This window comes from Oncorhynchus keta, chromosome 3, assembly GCF_023373465.1.
Source record: "Oncorhynchus keta strain PuntledgeMale-10-30-2019 chromosome 3, Oket_V2, whole genome shotgun sequence".
Lineage (NCBI taxonomy): Eukaryota > Metazoa > Chordata > Actinopteri > Salmoniformes > Salmonidae > Oncorhynchus > Oncorhynchus keta.
The window spans coordinates 7309672-7330615 of record NC_068423.1 but is presented as its reverse complement, the minus strand read 5'-3'; the positions used below and the strand labels follow the sequence as shown (position 1 = coordinate 7330615).

The 20944-nt window shown below is 43.5% G+C and overlaps 1 protein-coding gene across 3 annotated transcripts; it reads left to right on the top strand.

Annotated features, from left to right (window-relative positions):
* Positions 1 to 2235: 2235 nt before the first annotated feature.
* ghdc (GH3 domain containing) lies at positions 2236 to 19542 on the top strand. 3 transcript variants are annotated; one of them, XM_035746351.2, is made up of 11 exons: positions 2236 to 2343; positions 3265 to 3564; positions 10281 to 10477; positions 10700 to 10894; positions 11224 to 11343; positions 11530 to 11827; positions 16984 to 17179; positions 17606 to 17677; positions 17858 to 17991; positions 18306 to 18394; positions 18695 to 19542. In XM_035746351.2, exons 2-11 carry the CDS (start codon positions 3276 to 3278, stop codon positions 18911 to 18913), a joined length of 1809 nt encoding a protein of 602 aa, XP_035602244.1. In that variant the 5' UTR covers positions 2236 to 2343; positions 3265 to 3275; the 3' UTR covers positions 18914 to 19542. The 3 variants fall into 3 exon arrangements, with proteins under 3 accessions (XP_035602244.1, XP_035602238.1, XP_035602229.1); XM_035746345.2 differs by having other exon boundaries at positions 2249 to 2377; XM_035746336.2 differs by lacking the exon at positions 2236 to 2343 and adding an exon at positions 2609 to 2956.
* Positions 19543 to 20944: the final 1402 nt, after the last annotated feature.

Below are 20944 nucleotides of genomic sequence, written 5' to 3'. Positions count from 1 at the left end.
CACCGCGCCATCTTCCTGTTCAAGGGAGGACAGCACAACAACGGTGAGTCCAAAAATGTATTGTATGCTGCTGCATAAATTATGTAATATGCCAGGGAGATATGTATACTGTAGCTAAGAAAGTTATACAAAGTGTATGTTATGTAGTAAACTGTTAGAAGCCCATGTGCCTCACCCTAATAATTTGATCCCCAGAACTTAGCCTACTGTTCTGACTTGGTGGTGCACATTTAGCCTATAGCCTGTTTTAGAGAAATGTCATCATCGAATATTGTAAGAGCTTTCTGTGTCTGCTTACATGCCCCATTTTTTATCCTAAGGTTCTGACTTGGTTTACAGGGAGAATACTGTAAGAACGGCCCATGTTCTGAATTATGTCATTAAATTTTAAAAGTGCTGAACAAATAGTTATATTGACCATGTCCATCTTAGCTTGCTCGTTAATGTCTTCATCGCAATTACGGATTGCCTCTTATCTGCTCATCGTTCCCTTATGCTTGTACATCTCAATTGTTATATTATTATATTGCTCAATTGCTTATATAGGTCTATCTTATTAGTATCTTATTCATCATTTTAGGCAATGTTGGAATTTATTTATTGTTTTGCTTACTTTGTGTACTATAATTAGCTCATGTGCTTTTCTTGACAAGGAGGAGATACTATATAATGTTGTTGAGTCGGGAACCATGTTTGCCATTGACAGTCTATTCCCGTTCAAATATATATATATTTTTTTAAAGTTCAGTAATAAACCCATGTAATTTCAGTTGATATTGCAAGGGTTGTTGTGTTTGTACTATCTGTGCCTTGGTATATTGTACATAAAAGTGGATCCTCATGATTGTATTTTCCTTCCTTTTTAGACCACATAGGCCTAATAAAATACTTCAAATGGTAGGCTAACCGAGTCTCTCTCTCTCTTACTCTTTCTCTCGCTCTCTCTGTGGTGACTTAATTAAAGAAGAGTAAAGTTAAGGCCTCAACATCTTGCTGAATTTATCCAAACTACATCTATCTGAATTTCTGTCGGTGTCCATTTTGAAAGTGCTGAACGAATAGGCCTATCTCGTCACAGCTCATTTGCTTATACTTGCTTTTACTTAGCGCTAAGTGTTAATGATATAAGAATAAACATTATGAATTTACTGAACATAAATGTAATAATGTTTGTGTATGGTTCAAAAGTCCAAACTAATTTTGGTGTTCGTTATTATTGAAGAGACAGAAGTTCTTATCCACAAGGAGTCAGGAGTAACCACATTTGTTGAAGCAAGTCAGCCATGTCAGCTATGGTTTTAAAAAAAGCAGGAAATGTGGCTGAATTAACTGTTTTGCTGCCATACTAAGCTCCGCTGATAGCCAGGTGTAGAAGTGGTAAGGATTCACCCCATGGTGCTGAAAGGAAAGCTCTGCTATTGGCACAGCTTTATGTAGGCCCTAACAGTTTGTGGGCACTATTATAGTGCAATTAATGCAGGCATGCATGTAAAAAATATATATATGTTGATTGCCCCACCAAGATTTACATGCTAAAATTGCCACTGGGATCTGGTATACCTCAGATCTAAATCGGATCGGTATTGATTTTGGGGTGAAATTACTGGTTGCTGTCAGTCTCGGATGGGAATTTTACCACTACTTGAAGGTCTCAGAGCAAGTGACGTCACCGATCGAAACGCTATTTAGCGCGCACCACCGCTAACTAGCTAGCTATTTCACATCCGTTACATTCGGATCTCAATTTTGGGATACGAAAAGACCTCTACCTCCAATTCCTATGATATCGTACGACCACTAATCCAGTTGTAATGTAATATAACGTAACATATCATACTAAATGGGGGGGGTCAAGTTTACATCTCAAATCCCTGAGGCCAGGTTTCCTGCTGACACGACGGAGGAGGTGAATGTCAGGAACCCAGAAGTTCCTGCTGTGACTGCTGGGCTTGGGGTCCGATGTCTCTCCAGGTGCCTTTGTCTCGTCATTTAACCTTCAAACAGCCATGTTCTTGCTACTTAGAATCCAACCAACAAGAACACTGCAAGCACTGGTTGAAAAGCAGCCATAAGTAGTAAGACAGAGTAAGTGGAGAGACATTTGCTGCCGTTCAGATGTAGATTGGATTGGACTGTGACTGAAGGAGTGGGATGTGTCTATGTTTGTATTTGCATGAGGTTTTCTCCGCCTTTTACCAGCAATGGATTGTTTTATTTTTTCGTTCACTACCCAGTACAGTAGGTGGCGGCAAAACAGTTTATATGTTGTAGTCTGCCAATAAACTTCAAAGAAGAAGAAGAAGAATCAGCAGAGAGGAAGAGGCGAAGCGAGAGGGGCATGAAGTGAGGATTTTTTTTATGGAGGTCAACAAAAAATGTCATTACTAATTTGCTATGTGAGGCTTATTTTATCTAATTTAAGTGTCGTAAATGTTAGGTTGTTACGAATGCACTGATATACGTGGACGACCGTGGCATTTCGGCAACTTAAAAAAACGACTATATTGCAGTTGTGCATGACATGCGTATCTGCCCTCTCATTGGCTAGAATCACAGATCGTTTAGATATCTTTGCTAGAATGGTCCCATCTGATCTCGCCTCCCTTCTATCTTTGACGAAATGTATATCCATTGTTAGTGGCCACTCGACCATCTTGTCTATATAATATAACATCTTTGGTGACCGGTCGAAACAAGGAAGTGAAATTCTTGCTTTAAAACATCTTGCAAAGTGAAGAATCCTCATGTTTTAAACTTAGTTAACGGACTGGACAATGCTTTTCGTTAAAGTTAACAAATTGACAGCTTTAACGTGAACGAAAACCTTTTTTATCTTATTTTGAAATTATTTATGAGTTGATCAGTTCGATGGCTATATTAGGGCGCTCGAAATGTATTCGTTGTGCATTAGTCATTACAATTCTCTCCATTATTATAGCCACTGGACAAAGTCTTGGTAAGCTACATTATGAATATTTGAAGTGAACCATTGCTTTGACTACTGAACTGATAGCCTAGCGGTGATGTATGTGCGCTTCCATGGTTAATAGCCCATTTTAAAGATTTGTTCATTAAACTTCCCGTTCTTGGTGGGAAAATAACTTCTTAGTTTATGTTCAAAAACAACTTAATGGAATACGAACAGCCTATTGCTATTTCTGATGTATGTAGATTGATCATGTTTATCGACTGGTTGTTATGGATGTGTGTAGACCAACAGCGCTCTCGCGTGACCGATTCTGTGCTTTCCACCTTGTGTAACAGAGCTACTCGGGATGCTGCGTCCTTTGCCCAGTGTGCTTGGAGTCCTGTCTCTGGGTGGAATGGCGCTGCTTTGGAAGGACATAAGCTCGAAAGTGAAAGGAGAGAACCGGACTTTGAGCAGTCTGCTAAGCCAGTATTTTGCCGTGAAGGTTGTGGGTTGGCTGGGTAAGCGGCAAAGAGGGAAACTGGAAGCCGATACGCTGAATATACGTCAAGTTCAAGAGGAAACTCTTCTAAAGCGCCTGCGCAAGAACGCTGACACATGTTATGGAAAGCAGTATGATTTTAGCTCAATCAAAGGTAATCATTCCACGTTATTATAAGACACTTGTATAATAATGCACGTTTGTTCACTTGCACAATATACCACCAATGACCGTGCACGTTCTGCTCTCAGCATATTCGACCTCAGCAAAAGCTTGTGATGTAAGGTCATTGTGCCAGTGATGTAACTTTTTGCTAAGTGATTGACTGCCTCTACGTTCTGATGACATGCTTGCGATAACTCACATCACGTTTCCTCAAATTGCAATAAAGTGTATGATGTAGGCTAACCCAAGAATTTAGTCTTTTAAAAGTAGTTTAGATGAGCCTAACATTACTAAAGCCTTTTCAGACAGTAAATCGGATTCAGTCTTTTACGATTACGTCTTGATGTTACCAGATAGTACGATTTGCGTCAGTTCTGCCATCTGGCCAGGTTGGTTGACGGCAGAACTGACGCAAATCGTACTAGCAACCAACCTGGCCAGGTAGTATGATTTGTGTCAGTTCTGCAGTCACATTCTGCGATTGGTTTGCGAGACTGGTCAGCCGATATAGGCTACGTCAACTGAAGCAGTGTATTTGATTTGTGCATGTGCCAGCAGCTCAGAAAAGGGTACATTTGCACCGCAATTCTGGGCATTCCTGCATCTGCCCTCTTTTATACTTCTAAATGGTCCATTTTTAACTTGGGACAGGCGTGAGACAGGGGCGCTCAAGTACAGTAGGTGGCGTTAATGCACAACGTTGGTTGCCAGCTGCGGATGAGCCCCTCAGATGAAGGGGTGGGGCAACGGATACTGTCCATCGGTGTATGGCTAGCTAGCTGCCACAGCCCCTTCTTCAATGATGTTCATCTGTGGCATCCAACGTTACATTATTGTGCATTAACGCCACCTACTGTACGGGAGCATCCCAGCCTCCTGCTTTGCCCTAATTTAAAAATATACCCCGTCTGTCGGCACTGTTTTCCCGCAGTTCTGTTAACAACGGCGAGAGAAGGTGTTTGGCAGGCTTGTAGCAAACGTCACTGTGTATTAGCTTTGTCAGCTAGTCCTAAAGAGGACTCCAGTTCACAGCAGGCAGGTGGCGGGATTGACTCTGTTTGTTAGCTAGCTAACTATCAAGCTAGTTAGCACACAGTGTTGCACCAGCCTCCCGCCTGCTGTGCTAGCGGGAGGTGGGGGTGACCGGTAGGCTTGCACATTTTGGGAAATACTCAGAGTTGGAAATCTTCCGTGGGAATTATTGGAAATAAATGCAAATGAATATTAATACCATTTAAATGTAGATGTTTTTTGCATTGGATATATTTACCATTTCATATGGAGACAGAAACATTTTACCTTATCATAAGTAGACATAATTGGAAATGATTAAATCCTTCCAATAGAAATAAAAACATTTAGTTACAAATTGAACTTTAATTAAATGAGGTGACTCTTCACATGGGATGATTTCACTGAACAACAAAAGAACGGGAATATTGAATGATCCCCCATTATCCATCGCATCTCCCAATAACGTTTTCAACATACATCTGTGAAATGATGTCTAGAAACTAAAGCTTTGGTTGTCTTCCTCTCAGGCTTCCATGTCTTCTCCCTTGACTTCCTCAATGTCCAATTTTTGAACATCAGACTCTGAGGCCTCATCTTCACAGTTACTTTCCTACCTTGTTGAGGATAGCTCGTTGTCAGGCGCAAAAAGACTCAAATTTGCCTGGATGGCCACCAATTTTTCATCCGTAAGGGGTGTGATGCTGCTGGGGGTGGTAGGGGGATGGCAGCTCGCTTGTCCTCCAGGGCGGACGCAAGGTTTTTAAGGACTTGGTTGTGACGCCAAGTGTAGCGTCCCTGTGTGAAGCTTGTTTTACACCCTGTGAGAATGTGCCTGAGGTTGGCTGGCATGGAACAGAGGGCACAGTCCGGATCTTCACCATACCATTGGTGAAGATTAACTGGTGTTGGAAGGATGTCATATGTTGCTCTGATGGAAAAGCTCAACCGCCTCGCTTCCATGGCCCACAGATCCTTCCAGCTGATCTTCCTCTTCTCCACACTGTCCCATCGAGTCCACTGTCCCTGTTTGGCAAGAGAGACTGCCTTGGCCCACCTTGCAGCCTCCTCCTGATGGCGTACTTCCTGCACTGCCATCTTCTGCCGCTCTGGTGCAGTGGCCATACTCCAAGCAGCATGGCTAGTTAGCCCAAGGCCTCCTCTCCCTTGCTGAACATGACCCACAATGACAGCATGTCTGAGGGCTGCTGTTGCCTCCTGGACTGCTTTTCCTGGCCTCCATTTGCGCCCAGTTGCCAAGATCAGCGTGTTGTTGCTCACCACTGGGTCTCGAGATTCATTCAGTGTCATCTGGAGCCTGGTTTTTGCACACTTGAATTCCTCTGTTAGACTGGTGAAGGGCAGCTTGAGGACACCATCTCCATAGAGGCCTATAGTGGTAAGGCATCGTGGGACTCCGAGCCACTTCTTTAAGTAGCTTGTGACTCCTATTTCCATCTTCTCCACTGTTGTGATTGGAACCTCATACACTGCTAGGGGCCACAACACCCGGGGTAGGAGACCAAACTGCATTAATATGGTCGAAACTATCATTTCGAAAACAAACCGTTTATTCTTTTAGTCAAATACGGAACCGTTCGGTATTTTATCTAACGGGTGGCATCCCTAAGTCTAAATATTCTTGTTACATTGCACAACCTTCAATGTTATGTCATAATTACGTAAAATTCTGGTAAATTAGTTCGCAATGAGCCAGGCTGCCCAAACCGTTGCATATACCCTGACTCTGCGTGCAATGAACACAAGAGAAGTGACACAATTTCACCTGGTTAATATTGCCTGCTAACCTGGATTTATTTTAGCTAAATATGCAGGTTTAAAAATATATACTTCTGTGTATTGATTTTAAGAAAGGCATTGGTGTTTATGGTTAGGTACAGTCGTCCAACTATTGTGCTTTTTTCGCAAATGCGCTTTTGTTAAATCATCCCCCAGCGTTGCATCGATTATATGCAACTCAGGACACGCTAGATAAACTAGTAATATCATCAACCATGTGTAGTTATAACTAGTCATTATGATTGATTGATTTTTATAAGATAAGTTTAATTCTAGCTAGCAACTTACCTTGGCTTGTACTGCATTCGCGTAACAGGCAGGCTACTCGTGGAGTGCAATGAGAGGCAGGTGGTTAGAGCGTTGGACTAGTTAACTGTAAGGTTGCAAGATTGGGTCCCCGGAGCTGACAAGGTGATAATCTGTCATTCTGTCCCTGAACAAGGCAGTTAACCCACCGTTCCTAGGCCGTCATTGAAAATAAGAATGTGTTCTTAACTGACTTGCCTAGTTAAATAAAGGTTTAACAAATGGTGTGGCCCTAGCCCCTGCCTGTCAGGCACAGTTTTCGCCCTAGCCCCCACCTTCCACCTGCTGTGTACCGTACTAGCTGGCTAAGCTAGCACACATGTTCCTTTGCTCCCGCATGCCGAACACCTGCCCTCGCTGTCGTTAACAGAAAACAGTGCCTGAGAGGCGGAGGCGAAGGACACTGTCTACCGGTGTATGGCTAGCTAGCTACCATTGTCGCCCCGCCCATTCTTCTGTGGAATTCATCAGCAGCTGGCCCCTATCGTTATTGTGGATTAACACCACCTACTCTACTGGAGTGGCAATGGCTTCTTCCTGTCCTAGCATAAAAATCGACCAATCGAAGTATAAAGAGAGGTTCCTGCAAGAATGCCCACATGCAGGAGTGCCCTGAATTGCAAGCCGCAATTTCACCCTTCTCGGATCGACTCGCAACACCAACACCATTACACAACAAAGGAATAAAGGTTCTGACACTTTGTCGGAGCCTACGACCGCATGTACCGGTACTTAATTTGCAGACTTCGACCATATCACAGTGAACGAGCCAAGACGTCTGACAATTGTTTACAACCTAAGAATTTGTCTACGACGTGTAAATTTGGTCGGGGAAGGCAAAATCGCGGCATAAGTAGGCTAAAATCGTACAGCCTGCAAAGGCATTTGTTTTTCCAGAGGTAGACTTCTTTTGGCTGCCAGAGCCATTCAAATACTCCATCTAAACGTTAATGGATTCTCGATTGCTATACGATTCTAGAAATAAAGCCCCTTTTATATCACATCAAAATGAAATAATTTCACAAATGCAAAACATACTCTTAGTGTAGACTGTTTTAACCCGCTTTCAAGTGACAGTATTTTTCAGTTACAATATATTTTGGGCGGCCTCCTTCTGTTACACACAGGTGTTCGGAGCATGCTAGATGGTAATGCTAGATAGTTAATTAGCATAAGTGGTCGGCTCGGTCTTCCCTTTGTCTTCCATAAACACGTGCTGCAACATGGAGCTAACCCTAAAGGCAAAGACTGCTAAAGGTGTGTAGTAATTTAACCTTTTATTATTAATTCTCGTTGATATGGAAGATACCTTCATCAATAGGCATTAAAGGTACACAACCGTTTAAGTTTGGGGTCACTTAGAAATGTCCTTGTTTTTGAAAGAAATGCAATTTTTTTCTGTCCATTTTTTAAAATAACCTCAAATTGATCGGAAATACAGTATACACATTGTTAATGTTGTAAATGACTATTGTAGCTGGAAACAGCAGATTTTTTATGGAATATCTACATAGGCGTACAGAGGCCCATAATCAGCAACCATCACTCCTGTGTTCCAATGGCACATTGTGTTAGCCAATCCAAGTTTATAATTTTAAAAGGCTAATTGATCATTAGAAAACCCTTTTGCAATTATGTTAGCACAGCTGAAAACTGTTGTCTTGATTAAAGAAGCAATACAACTGGCTTTCTTTAGACCTAGTTGAGTATCTGGAGCATCAGCATTTGTGGATTCAATTACAGGCTCAAAATGGCCAGAAACAAATAACCTTCTTCTGAAACGTGTCAGTCTATCCTTGTTCTGAGAAATGAAGGCTATTCCATGCGAGAAGTTGCCAAAAAACTGAATATCTCGTACAACACTGTACTACTCCCTTCACAGAACAGCGCAAACTGGCCCTAACCAGAATAGAAAGAGTGGGAGGCCCCGGTGCACAACTGAGCAATAGGACAAGTACATTAGTGTCTAGTTTGAGAAACAGATGCCTCACAAGTCCTCAACTGGAAGTTTCATTAAATAGTAACCGCAAAACACCAGTCTCAACATCAACAGTGAAGATACAACTCTGGGATGCTGGCCTTCTAGGTAGAGTTGCAAAGAAAAAGCCATATCTCTGTCTGTGTCTGTGTTCTTCTTCCCATCTTAATATTTTATTTTTATTGGCCAGTCTGAGATATGGCTTTTTTTTGTGTTGTATTACTCGAGACCAAGCGGTATTGGGTGTCATATTGGGAGTCTTGGTCTTGTCTCTGTGTTGGATACATTTGTACTCTTATCTTTCGCGGACAGTGAGGACTCATAGTTTCTTGCCCAGAACATCTAGAGTTTAAAAAAACGTATAATTCTCAGCTTCCATTCAGTCAGCGCATAAAACCGATTCGCCAGGCCAAATATATAAACTCCTTTCTTGAAACATTAATATTGTTAGCAGTTGTTACTCTTCAATAACACAGACCCCAAAGCAAATCAGGGGGAAGAAAATAGGTTTATTCAAAGAGGACAAATCATAGATGTTATGCTGAGAGGTAGATGTTCATTCTCCCCTGTCCTTAGTGATTCTCTCCACAGAACTAAGGCACGGGATGTAGTTTTATAACCCAGCCCTAGCCTGTGGTTGATCAATTACAATTCCTTGCAATACAACTGGGCCTATGGCCAAATAACAAGTATCCTATTTCAGGCTCAATGTATAAACAATTTGGACGAATGAGAACTTGCAATGTAGCTATGAGTCCCTGAGTGAAACTCCTCCCATGTCTCTGACCCATTGAACATTAACCCCCATTACAGAAAAAACACTATTTCCATGGATCATTAGTACTCTATTGACTTTTAGTCCTCTTGACCTTTAGTACTCTATTGAACTCTCGTCCTGTGTGTTGTGTATTATCTTCTCTTTTTATAAAACACAAAGGGCCAGTGGTGTAGTGGCCATTTTTTTTCCCCCAGTGGGCATTGCTTATACTCACTTCTTAATCCCTACTGATGCGTATCAAAGTAGTGTAGTGGATGTATATGACTTATCAATTATGTAGTACAATAGAGAAATCATGCACAAAGTACCCTACACAGTCGTAAAGCACGTGAAATATATTCACATGGGCACCGCACACACAGCCTAGTTTCAGCAGAATATCATCTGCAGGCAGCAAGCGTGTGCAGCGCTCAACTGGTTTTGGGATGGAGCAGCTCACAGAAGAATGACATCGGTCATTCGGCTTGCTCCAGTCTTGGTCTTGAATCGGTCTCGATTGAAGTGGTCTCGAACATAACACGGGGTTATAGTATGGTCAGGCGTACGGTACGGACGACGAACACCAATTGCATTTTATCGATGGCAATTTGAATGCACCGAGATACTGCGACGAAATCCTGAAGCCCATTCTGGTGCCATCACCTCATGTTTCATGATAATGCGCGGCATAAATGTATTCCCAGTCGTGAAATCCATAGATTAGCGCCTAATGAATTTATTTACATTTACTGATTTCCTTATATGAACTAACTGAACTGTAAAATCTTTTAAATTGTTGCTTTTTTATATTTTTTGTTCAGTGTACAATTCAGACAATGTTCTGTGTCCTCAGACTGTGAGGCCTTTCGTACACGTCACCCGGTGACGACGTATGAGCACTATCGTGAGCTGGTGACGAGAGTGGCGGCTGGAGAAGAGAAGGTCCTCATAGCTGAGAAACCCCTTATCTTAGCCATGACATCGGGTACATCTGGGGCCAGCGCCATGCTGCTGAGCACCAAGGACACCAACACAGAGTTCTTCCTACAGGTCAGTCAGTGGAAATGCTCCCTATTAGCCCCAATGACAATTTTCCTTAGGTACCATTACTTGTTGGCATATCTAGTGGTGAAATCAAAGCATTCACCTATCCAATTGTAAATACTGTGCTTATAGGAAGAGAGGATGACCATTTTATTTTGGTCATGACTATGTTTGTGTGTTCTTGACACTCTCACTGTGTGTGTGTGTGTGTGTGTTCCTCCACCCCAGGGCGTGGCTGTGTGTCTGGATGCCATGCGGCGTGCGTTCCCGGCCAGCGACAGCCTCCAGCGCACCACCAAGCTCTTCTACTCGCCCACCTTTCGCCAGTCTGAGGCAGGCATCCCCATTGGGCCTAACTCCTCCACCCCGGCTTCATCCCGCCACATGCTCAACCTATACACCACACCCGCACCCGCCTTCCAGGTAGGGTTGGCACCAGGGTTGTGTTCATAAGGGCACGCTGCAGCAAAACGTTTTGCAATGGAAAGGGAAACTCTTTCGTTATCGGAGTTCATGTTGTGTGTATTTTCCGTTTTCTTCCGTTTCATTTCTAATAAACAAGAGGTCCGTGCCTTGCTCAAGGGCATAACGGGGGAAGAAACAGAATGCTGTTGTCACTGAACATGTTTTTCAAATTGTAAAGTGTAAATATGCTACTACGATTAACAGGGAAACAAAAGTTATCATTGTGTCTTTTTGAACTTGAACACACTTCTATATTACTGTAATTATGGTGCCAACCTTCCTTCCAGGTGCCCAGTGAGAGAGACACCCTCTACCTGCACCTCCTCTTTGCCCTCAAAGACCCCAGCGTGGGCACCCTGGAGTCCAACTTCGCCTCCACTGTCTTTTATGCCTTCAGTGCCCTCCAGGTACTGTAGCTAGAGATGAACACACATACCAGGATTGGGAAAGCTGGTTTACTGTATTGTGTAAATACTGTATAGTTATACTCTTATGTAAAGAGCACATAGGATAACCCTCCATTGCAGCACTCTTATTACTGTGTAATTATTTATATTTGATAATGCCATCTTCTGTCCGCCCCCCTCCCCCAGGAGCGTTGGCAGGAGCTGGTGGAGGACATCAAGCTGGGTCGAGTCAGCCCTGCTCTGACCCTGGAGCCAGCGGTGAGGGCCAGCCTGGAGGGCCAGATGAAGCCAGACCCGGAGCGCGCCACCCAGCTCCGGACCCACTTCCAGCAGGGCTTTGTGGGCATCGTGCGGCGCCTCTGGCCCCAGCTCAACCTGGTGCTGGCTGTGGACTCTGGATCTAATCAGATCTATGGGGAGATGCTGCGGGAGCGCTACTGCCAGGGGATTCCCTTCTACTCACCCTTCTACGCCGCCACCGAGGGTGAGTGCACAGGAGACTCATCACCTTGTGACATCAAGAGTATACAGGCTTCATCTATTGAGAATGACAATGTAACAGTGGCCCTGTCTGTGTGTCTGCCTCTTCCATGTGCATGTGTATTCATGCGAGTGTGGTAGTTGGTTGAAGCCAAAATTATAGCAAAGACCGCAAGATAATCAGTGCTTGATTTAGACTAAAATAGGTGCCGGTACTCATTTTGGATGCCGGTACTGTTTTATAGTATTCTCTTGTGTATGCAATCTGGTTTCCACTCAGGTTATGGATGTTTCACTGCAACCTTAAAGGTAATCAATGATGTCACCATTACCCATGATTCTAAGCAATATTGTGCTGCTATTTTTATTGACGTGGCCAAAGCTTTTGATATCGGTAGACCATTCTGTTCTTGTGGGCCAGCTAAGGAGTATTGGTGTCTCTGAGGGGTTTTCCGCCTGGTTTGCTAACTACCTCTCTCAAAAAGTGCAGTGTATAAAGTCAGATAATCTGCTATCTCGGCCACTGCCTGTCACCAAGTGAGTACCCCAAGGCTCGATCCTAGGCACCACGCTCTTCTCAATTTACATCAACAACATATCTCAGGCCGTAGGAAGCTCTGCCATCCATTTATATGCAGATGATACAGTCTTAATAAACTCAGCTGGCCCCTCCCCGGATTTTGTGTTAAATTGCTCTACAACAAAACTTTCTTAGTGTCCAACAAGCTTTCTCTACCCTTAACCTTGTTTTGAACAACTCCAAAACAAAGGTCACGTGGTTTGGTAAGAAGAATGCCCCTCTCCCCACAGGTGTGAGTACTATCTCTGAGGGTTTAGAGCTTGAGGTAGTCATCTCATACAAGTACATGGGAGTATGGCTAGACGGTACACTCCTTCTCTGAGCACATATCAAAGCTGCAGGCTAAAGTTAAATCTAGACTCTTTCAGCCCAGCTGCCAAACTAACCCTAATTCAGATGACCATCCTACCCATGCTAAATTACGGAGACATAATTTATAGATTGGCAGGTAAGGGTGCTCTCGAGCAGATAGATGTTCTTTACCATTCGGCCATTAGATTTGCTCCTTATAGGACACATCACTGCACTCTATACTCCTCTGTAAACTGGTCACCTCTGTATACCCGTCGCAAGACTGGTTGATTACCAGCATGGTGCCGACAGAGATGGTTGCCTCGCTTCGAGTTCTTAAAAAACTATGCAGTATTTTTTTTTTTTATGTATTTCTTCTTACATAGTTACCCCAGGAAATCGTAAGTCTTATTACATACAGATGGGAAGATCTATTGGATATAAGAGCAACGTCAATTTACCAACATTACGACCAAGAATACGATTTTCCCAAAGCGGTTCCTCTGTTCGGACCACCACCCAGGACAATGGAGCGAAGTCCAGTAGGCGATCCAAAACAATGATGCCGCAAACAAAGCAGCCACCTGGCCAGGCTCCATAGACATACACATCGCACACCGCTCCCGAGTATATATCCAATGTCCAGTCTCTTGACAACAAGGTAGATGAAATTTGAGCATGGGTTGCCTTCCAGAGACATCAGAGATTGTAACATTCTCTGTTTCACGAAAACATGGCTCTCGGGATATGTTGTTAGAATCGGTTCAGCTACCGGGCTTCTCCATGCATCGCACTGACAGAGATAAACACCTCTCTGGGAAAAGGAAGGGTGGGGGTATATGCTTTATGATTAACGGCTCATGGTGTAATCATAACAACATACAGGAACTCAAAGTCCTTCTGCTCACCTGATCTAGAATTCCTTAAAATCAAGTGCCAGCCATTTTATCTACCAAGAGAATTCTCGTCAGTTATAGCCACAGCTGTGTACATACCCCTCAAGCGGACACCAAGACGGCCATTAAGGAACTTCACTGGACTATATGCAAACTGGAAACCATACATCCTGAGGATGCATTTATTGTAGCTGGGGATTTTAACGAAGCAAATTTGAGAACAAGTCTACCTAAATTCTACCAGCATATTGATTGCGCTACATGCATGCGTAATACCCTCGACCACTGCTACTCTAACTTCCGCGATGCATACAAAGCCCTCCCTCGCCATCCCTTTTACACATTCGATCATGACGCCATTTTGCTCTTTCTGTCTTATAGGCAGAAACTCAAACAGGATCTATCAGTGACAAGAACCATTCAACACTGGTCTGACCAATTGGAAGCCACGCTTCAAGATTGTTTTGATCACGTGGACTGGAATATGTTCCGGTCAGCCTCAGAGAATAACATTAACTTATACGCTGACTCGGTGAGTGCGTTTTATAAAGTGCATTGGAGATGTTGTGACTGTTTAAACCTACCCTAACCAGAAACCTTGGATGGATGGCGGCATTCGCGCAAAACTGAAAGTGCGGTCCACCACATTTAACCATGGAAAGAGGTCTGGGAATATGTCTCAATATAGCTATTCCCTCCGCAAGGCAATCAAACAAGTGAAATGCCAGTACAGGGACAAGGTGGAGTCGCAAATTCAATGACTCAGGCTCGAGACATATGTGGCAGGGTCTACAGGAAATCATGGACTACATAAAGAAATCCAGCCACGTCACGGACACCGACATCACGCTTCCAGACAAACTAAAGCCAGTGCCACCGTCGCGGCCCGCTAACAAGTACTGCCCCCCCCCCGGGCTGCTTGCCCAGACTAGCTGCATCCTCAAAGCATGCGCAGACCAGCTGGCTGGTGTGTTTACAGACATATTCAATTGCTCCCTATCCCAGTCTGTTGTCCCCACATGCTCCAAGATGGCTACCATTGTTCCTGTACCCAAGAAGTCAAAGATAACTGAACTAAATGACTACCGCCCCGTAGCAGTCACTTCTGTCATCATGAAGTGCTTTGAGAGGCTAGTTAAGAATCTTATCACCTCCACCTTTCCGGCCATCCTAGACCCACTTCAGTTTGCACAACGCCCCAACACGTCCACAGACGACGCAATTGCCATCACACTGCACACTGCCCTATCCCATCTGGACATAAGGAATACCTATGTAAGAATGCTGTTCATTGACTACAGCTCAGCATTCAACACCATAGTACCCTCCAAGCTCATCAACAAGCTGGAGGCCCTGGGTCTCAACCCGCCGTGTACAATTGGATCCTGGACTTCCTGACGGGCCGACCTAGTTGGTGAACGTAGGAAACATCTCCACTTCGCTGATCCTCAACACTGGGGCCCCTCAAGGGTGTGTGCTCAGCCCCCCTGTACTCCCTGTTCACCCACGACTGTGTGGCCATGCACGCCTCCACCTCAATCATCAAGTTTGCAGACAACACAACAGTCGTGGGCTTGATTACCAACAATGACGAGACAGCCTACAGGGAGGAGGTGAGGGCACTCGGAGTGTGTTGTCAGGAAAACAACCTCTCGCTCAACCTCAACAAAACAGAGGTGGGATCGTGGACTTCAGGAAAAAGCAGAGGGAGCACTCCCCTATCCACATCGAAGGGACAGCAGTGGAGAAGGTGGAAAGTTCCTCAGCATGCACATCGCAGACAACAAACTGAAATGGTCCACTCACACAGACAGTGTGGTGAAGAAAGTTTGTCATCCAAAACCCTGACAAACTTTCACAGATGCACAATCGAGAGCATCCTGTCGGGCTGTATCACAGCCTGGTACGGCAACTGCACCGCCATCAACCACAAGGCTCTCCAGAGGGTGGTGGTCTGCACAATGCATCACCAGGGGCAAACTACCTGCCCTCCATGACACCTACAGCACACAATGTCACAGGAAGGCCATAAAGATAATCAAGGACATCAACCACCCGAGCCACTGCCTGTTCACACCGCTACCATCCAGAAGGTGAGGTCAGTACAGGTGCATCAAAGCTGGGACCGAGAGACTGAAAAAGCTTCTATCTCAAGGCCATCAGACTGCTAAACAGCAATCACTAACTCTGAGCGCCTGCTGCCTACATTGAGACCCAATCACTGGCCAGTTTTAATAAATTGATCACGAGTCACTTTATACAATGCACTATAAAAAAAGGCACTTTAATAATTTTACATATCTTACATGACTCATATCACATGCATATACTGTATTTTATACCATCTACTGCACCTTGCCTATGCCGCTTGGCCATTGCTCATCCATATACTTACATGTACATATTCTCATTCACCCTTCTAGATTTGTGTGTATTAGGTAGTTGTTGGGGAATTGTTAGATTACTTGTTAGTGCAGTAATACCTATCAGAACTAGAAGCACAAGCATTTTGCTACACTCGCATTAACATCTGCTAACCATGTGTATGTGACAAATAAAATTCAATTTGATTTTATGCTTATTTATAAAACCCTCTCACTCCCCCCTACCTGGGCCTCACTCCCCCCTATCTGAGATATCTACTGCAGCCCTCATCCGCCACATACAACACCCGTTCAGCCAGTCACATTCCAAAAGCACACATATCCCTGAGTCGCTCCTCTTTTCAGTCCGCTGCAGCTAGCGACTGGAACGAGCTGCAACAAACACTCAAACTGGACAGTTTTATCTCAATCTCTTCATTCGAAGACTCGATCACGGACACTCTTACTGACAGTTGTGGCTGCTTTGTATGATGTATTGTTGTCTCTACCTTCTTGACCTTTGTGCTGTTGACTGTGCCCAATAATGTTTGTACCATGTGTTGTATTGCTACCATGTTGTTTTTTATGTTGTGTTGCTGCCCTGCTGTGTTGTTGTCTTAAGTCTCTCTTTATGTAGTGTTGTCTCTGTTGTAGTGATTTGTGTTTTGTCATATATATTTTATTTCTATTTTTTTTTTATCTCAGAACCCGTCCCCGCACGAGGCCTTTTGGTAGGCCGGCATTGTAAATAAGAATTTGTTCTTAACTGACTTGCCTTGTTAAATGGATAAAATAATATATTTAGTTGCAGGAATTCCACAATACTTTTGAGCTAATCGGCTAAAGAGGTGCAGGGGCTCAAGCAGTAGTGAATCTGAGGTGCCAGTGCTCGGCTCCCGTGAGCACCAAGTCAAGTACTGAACATAATTTAGATGTTACTACATGTGTGTATCTGTGTCTCTTTTATATGTCTCTGTGTTCCTGCACTCTTACGCTACGTCTCTGTGTTAACATTCCTGTGCCCATGCAGGTCTGATTGGGGTGAACCTGTGGCCTGAGGAGGAGCGGAGGAGGTACTTGCTGTGTCCTCGCTCCATGTTCTGTGAGTTCCTCCCAGAGGCCAGTTTGGACCAGGAGGCGCCTGAGAAACACACACTTCTCATGGAGGAAGTGCAGGAGGGACACAGCTATGAGCTGGTCGTCACCAACGCATCCGGACTCTTCAGGTAAAACATCATTGTACTTTAAAACATGCTAATATCAGGTATTTTGACTTCCATTGGTTTTTGGTTGGGAAAATCATTACGTTTTATGAAGAATCAGACTTTAATGTAACTTCAAACCAAGTTACTGAGCAAAGTCACAATCCCTTTCAGAGACCTTTAAAACTTGTCATTATTCGGTACATTGACTTCCATTGGTTTTTGGTTTGAAAAATACTAAAACATGGCAGTGGCTAAGTGTAAAAAAACAACGTGTGGATTCCACTCTGTCCTTGTCCATAGACTGTTTACAAGGTAGGGAAACAAATATAACATTTTGTAATTTGAGTGAACTATCCCTTTAACTGAAGCTCCTCCTGTTGTTTTCCAAGCACTGCATTTGTGTTGACTGATATGTGATTTGACAGGGATATCTCTTTTGTCTCATAGATATCGTATGGGAGATATAGTAAAAGTGGTTGGCTTCCACAATCAGTGTCCAGTTGTCGAATTTCAATACAGGTACAGTACTGCATCCGGTGTGTACCTCATCTGTACGTACTTGGGTTGGTGAGAATACCTGTGTTCTGATGGGGATAGATGCTGAGGGGATGGTTTTTTGTGCCTGTGTGTGGGACTGTTCTAAAGTACTCGTGTGTGTTGTTGTGTGTGTTCGTTTATGTGCATGACCTGTGTGTGTAGGCGGGGTCAGATGCTGAGCGTGCGGGGGGAGAAGGTGTCTGAGGTGATGTTTCTGGGGGCTCTGAAGCGAGCCATCAGCCAGTGGCCCGGGGCTCAGCTAGTTGACTACTGCTGCGCAGAGAGCGCCATAATGGGTAAGACGGTTCTCTACTTGCTTTTGTAGTAGTGCCAATTGGTGTAGGGTGAAGTTGTTCCTAGACACTGATCTTAGGTCAGTATTGCTTTTCCCCCCTCTAATGGTTAAAGTTAGGATTGGGGGAGGGAATTCTGATCCTAGATCTGTACCTAGGGGAAACTTCACCCCAGAGTGATGCTGGGGTGAAGTTTTACTGGAAGCATATGATTGGATGTTCACTCATAGGGGGATTAGACCATTGAAGATATGGCATATTGTATGTTGGCTCCAGCTTGATTTGTGCAGTGGTTGATCATCATGTATCTGTTGCAGGAGAGTCTTGTGGAGGTTCTGATCCTCACTATCAAGTGTTTGTGGAGCTAAAGGGGGTGAGGAACCTGACAGAGGAGCAACGCTACAAGGTAGGGAAACATTTTGTGTTCAGTTTCACTTGTTTCATTTCAGTACCTGTCAACATGAGTTCGCGTACATTTCTTTCTGTTTTATGCCAATTCCTGGAGAACGTATTCCATAACTTGTTTCGGTTGTGTGCTTACGATGGAAAATAATATATTGCTCCTGAAATATCTTCTATTTTGCCCCTCTTCTCTTTCTCAATCTCTAACTCCCTCTCTTTCACACACTCTAAAATACCCTCTCGCTTGCTCGCACACACATACAAACAAAAATATACACACACCCCACCTGCACCTGTTCACCAGTTGGACCAGTGTGTCCAGGAGGACTCGGCTGTCTACAAGTCGTTCCGGTTCAAAGGCAGCATCGGACCAATGAGAGTGCAGATGGTGGCAGAGGGTGCATTCAAGGAACTGCGTAAACAAATGATGGCCTTCTCCAACACCTCGCCCAACACGTTCAAAATGCACCGCGTACTACGCAGAAAGGAGTACGCTGACTTCTTGTTAGGGAAGACCATCTGAATGGCATTATGGGACGTGAACTCAACCGGAAAGTGGAGACGTGTGTGTTGTGCACTGCAACCGTGGAGAGGAATATTATTCTCTATGAAAGTGAATGTAATTTGTTGGCATAGTCATTTTAGGAGACAGGCAATCTGTGAAAATGACAAATGACAACTATCGTTTGGTAACCCACTGAACAGCTACAGCGACAAGGGTATTTAAAATCATATAAGGACTTCTGCTTTTTTATAATGGACATCTATGTGTTAGAAACGAAGTTCAACTGGTTGTCTTGTCAACATTCTCTACCCCTGACATGGTGGAAATCAGTATCTTTCCCTCCAGACTTAGACAAAAAATCACTCAAGTCTTTTGACAATAATGGAACAACTGATTGTAAATCCACAGGCATCTAATGCCCACTCCTTCAGTGAAGACGATTTTCTTACTCTTTTGGACAGTTTTAAACCTGTGCTGGATAAACTTTACACACAATGTTTATGGACATTATAATATGTTACATTTTGTTTGCCCCTATCTTGTCCAACTTCATGGACTGACTTTGCCCTTTGAACCTTGACATTCACAGACAAAATTCAGTCTTGTACAACAATGATTTTTATTTGCAAATAAAAGTGGTAATAGTGTATTCTGTTCTTACTCTGTCTTACACCTCCACAACGAGGGCAAAGAGTAGTGAGAGTGGAGCTGCCCCTTGGCCATCTTGCTAGAGGCCAGGGGTGTCTCAATTCCTGAAGGGCTGTTTGTCTGCTGGTTTTTGGTAATTTCCTTTCAATTTGTGTCTAATTAAGACCTAGACATAGGAACTCCCCTCTAACTAATGAATGACCTTAATTGACCAATCAAGCAGCAGGAAAAGTGAAAACCTGCATACACTCAACGCTCCAGGACTGGGGTTTGACATATGCTCCAGACCAGGGCCCAGTTTCCCAAAAGCATCTTAAGGCTCACTTCATCATTGGAACCTCCGTAGGAGCAGTGTTTAATCTCCAAACTGTTTACCAAAACCATTGTTCGTAAAGTTGCACTTGAAAACGCTGGTTATTTGCCGACTGCTTCAGACCACTGGTGGAACAGCTCAACCTGTTCTAGTAGCATTTCGCATGATTCTGTACGTAAATCAGAGACACTCCACTTAGTAGGATATTACTAAGTTACCTTACGTATGAGATGTATTCATTTGTGGATGTCCATCACCCATTTTGTATGATGTTACAAATTACAATTTGCTAAATGTACAATATGTTAAGAATTTGCTGAACTTATATGTTATGAGTTCTAGCTAGCTGGCTAATGTCAGCTAGGCTAGGGTTAAGGTTAGGTGAAGGGTTAGCTAAAAGGATTAGGTTTAGAGGAGGGGTTAGCTAAAAGCATTAGGTTTAGAGGAGGGGTTAGCTAAAAGAATTAGGTTTAGAGGAGGGGTTAGCTAAAAGCATTAGGGGAAAGGTTAGCTAACATGCTAAGTAGTTGCAAAGTAGCTAATAAGTAGTAAGTAGATGAAAGTTGCTAAAATGCTGAAGCCGTCTGTGATTCGAAACCTTTGGGTTGCTAGACGTTTGCGTTATACCACCCTTCTTCTGTTTTTTTCTTCTTCAAGTAACCACCTGGCTTATGTAACAAAATAACTGATTTAATTTTACTATGTTATGCCCAGTCTATGAGACCAGGCTCAACAGCTAAGTGCTTTGTTAGATTTTTTTTTTTTGCCCTTACTCATCACATTATACACAGAAGAGCTCCACTAAAGATATAATCAAGCTTTTTATCGGTCTCTCTGTGACCCTCGTTAACTTGGGAAAGAAGTTGACTACAAATACAGTTGCCAAGTCTTTGCAATTGAACAAGCGAATGATAAACAGATGCTTAAAATGAAAACCAAGATGACTGCATTAAAAAAGTAATATAGTAGGCCTATACTCTACCTAGGCCTATACAGTATTTAAATCATATTGAAATAAATGTCATGTTTGGTCAATTGAGTTCTATTTGTATGTTATATATATATAAATATACTGCCAGTCAAAAGTT

Excerpts from the sequence above, each read along its gene's own strand:
- ghdc (XM_035746336.2), top strand. The coding sequence starts at position 2,869 with ATGGCTATATTAGGGCGCTCGAAATGTATTCGTTGTGCATTAGTCATT. Across the intron at positions 10,478-10,699 it reads ACACAGAGTTCTTCCTACAG|GGCGTGGCTGTGTGTCTGGA; the intron begins GTCAGTCAGTGG and ends CCTCCACCCCAG. Across the intron at positions 17,180-17,605 it reads AACGCATCCGGACTCTTCAG|ATATCGTATGGGAGATATAG; the intron begins GTAAAACATCAT and ends TTTGTCTCATAG.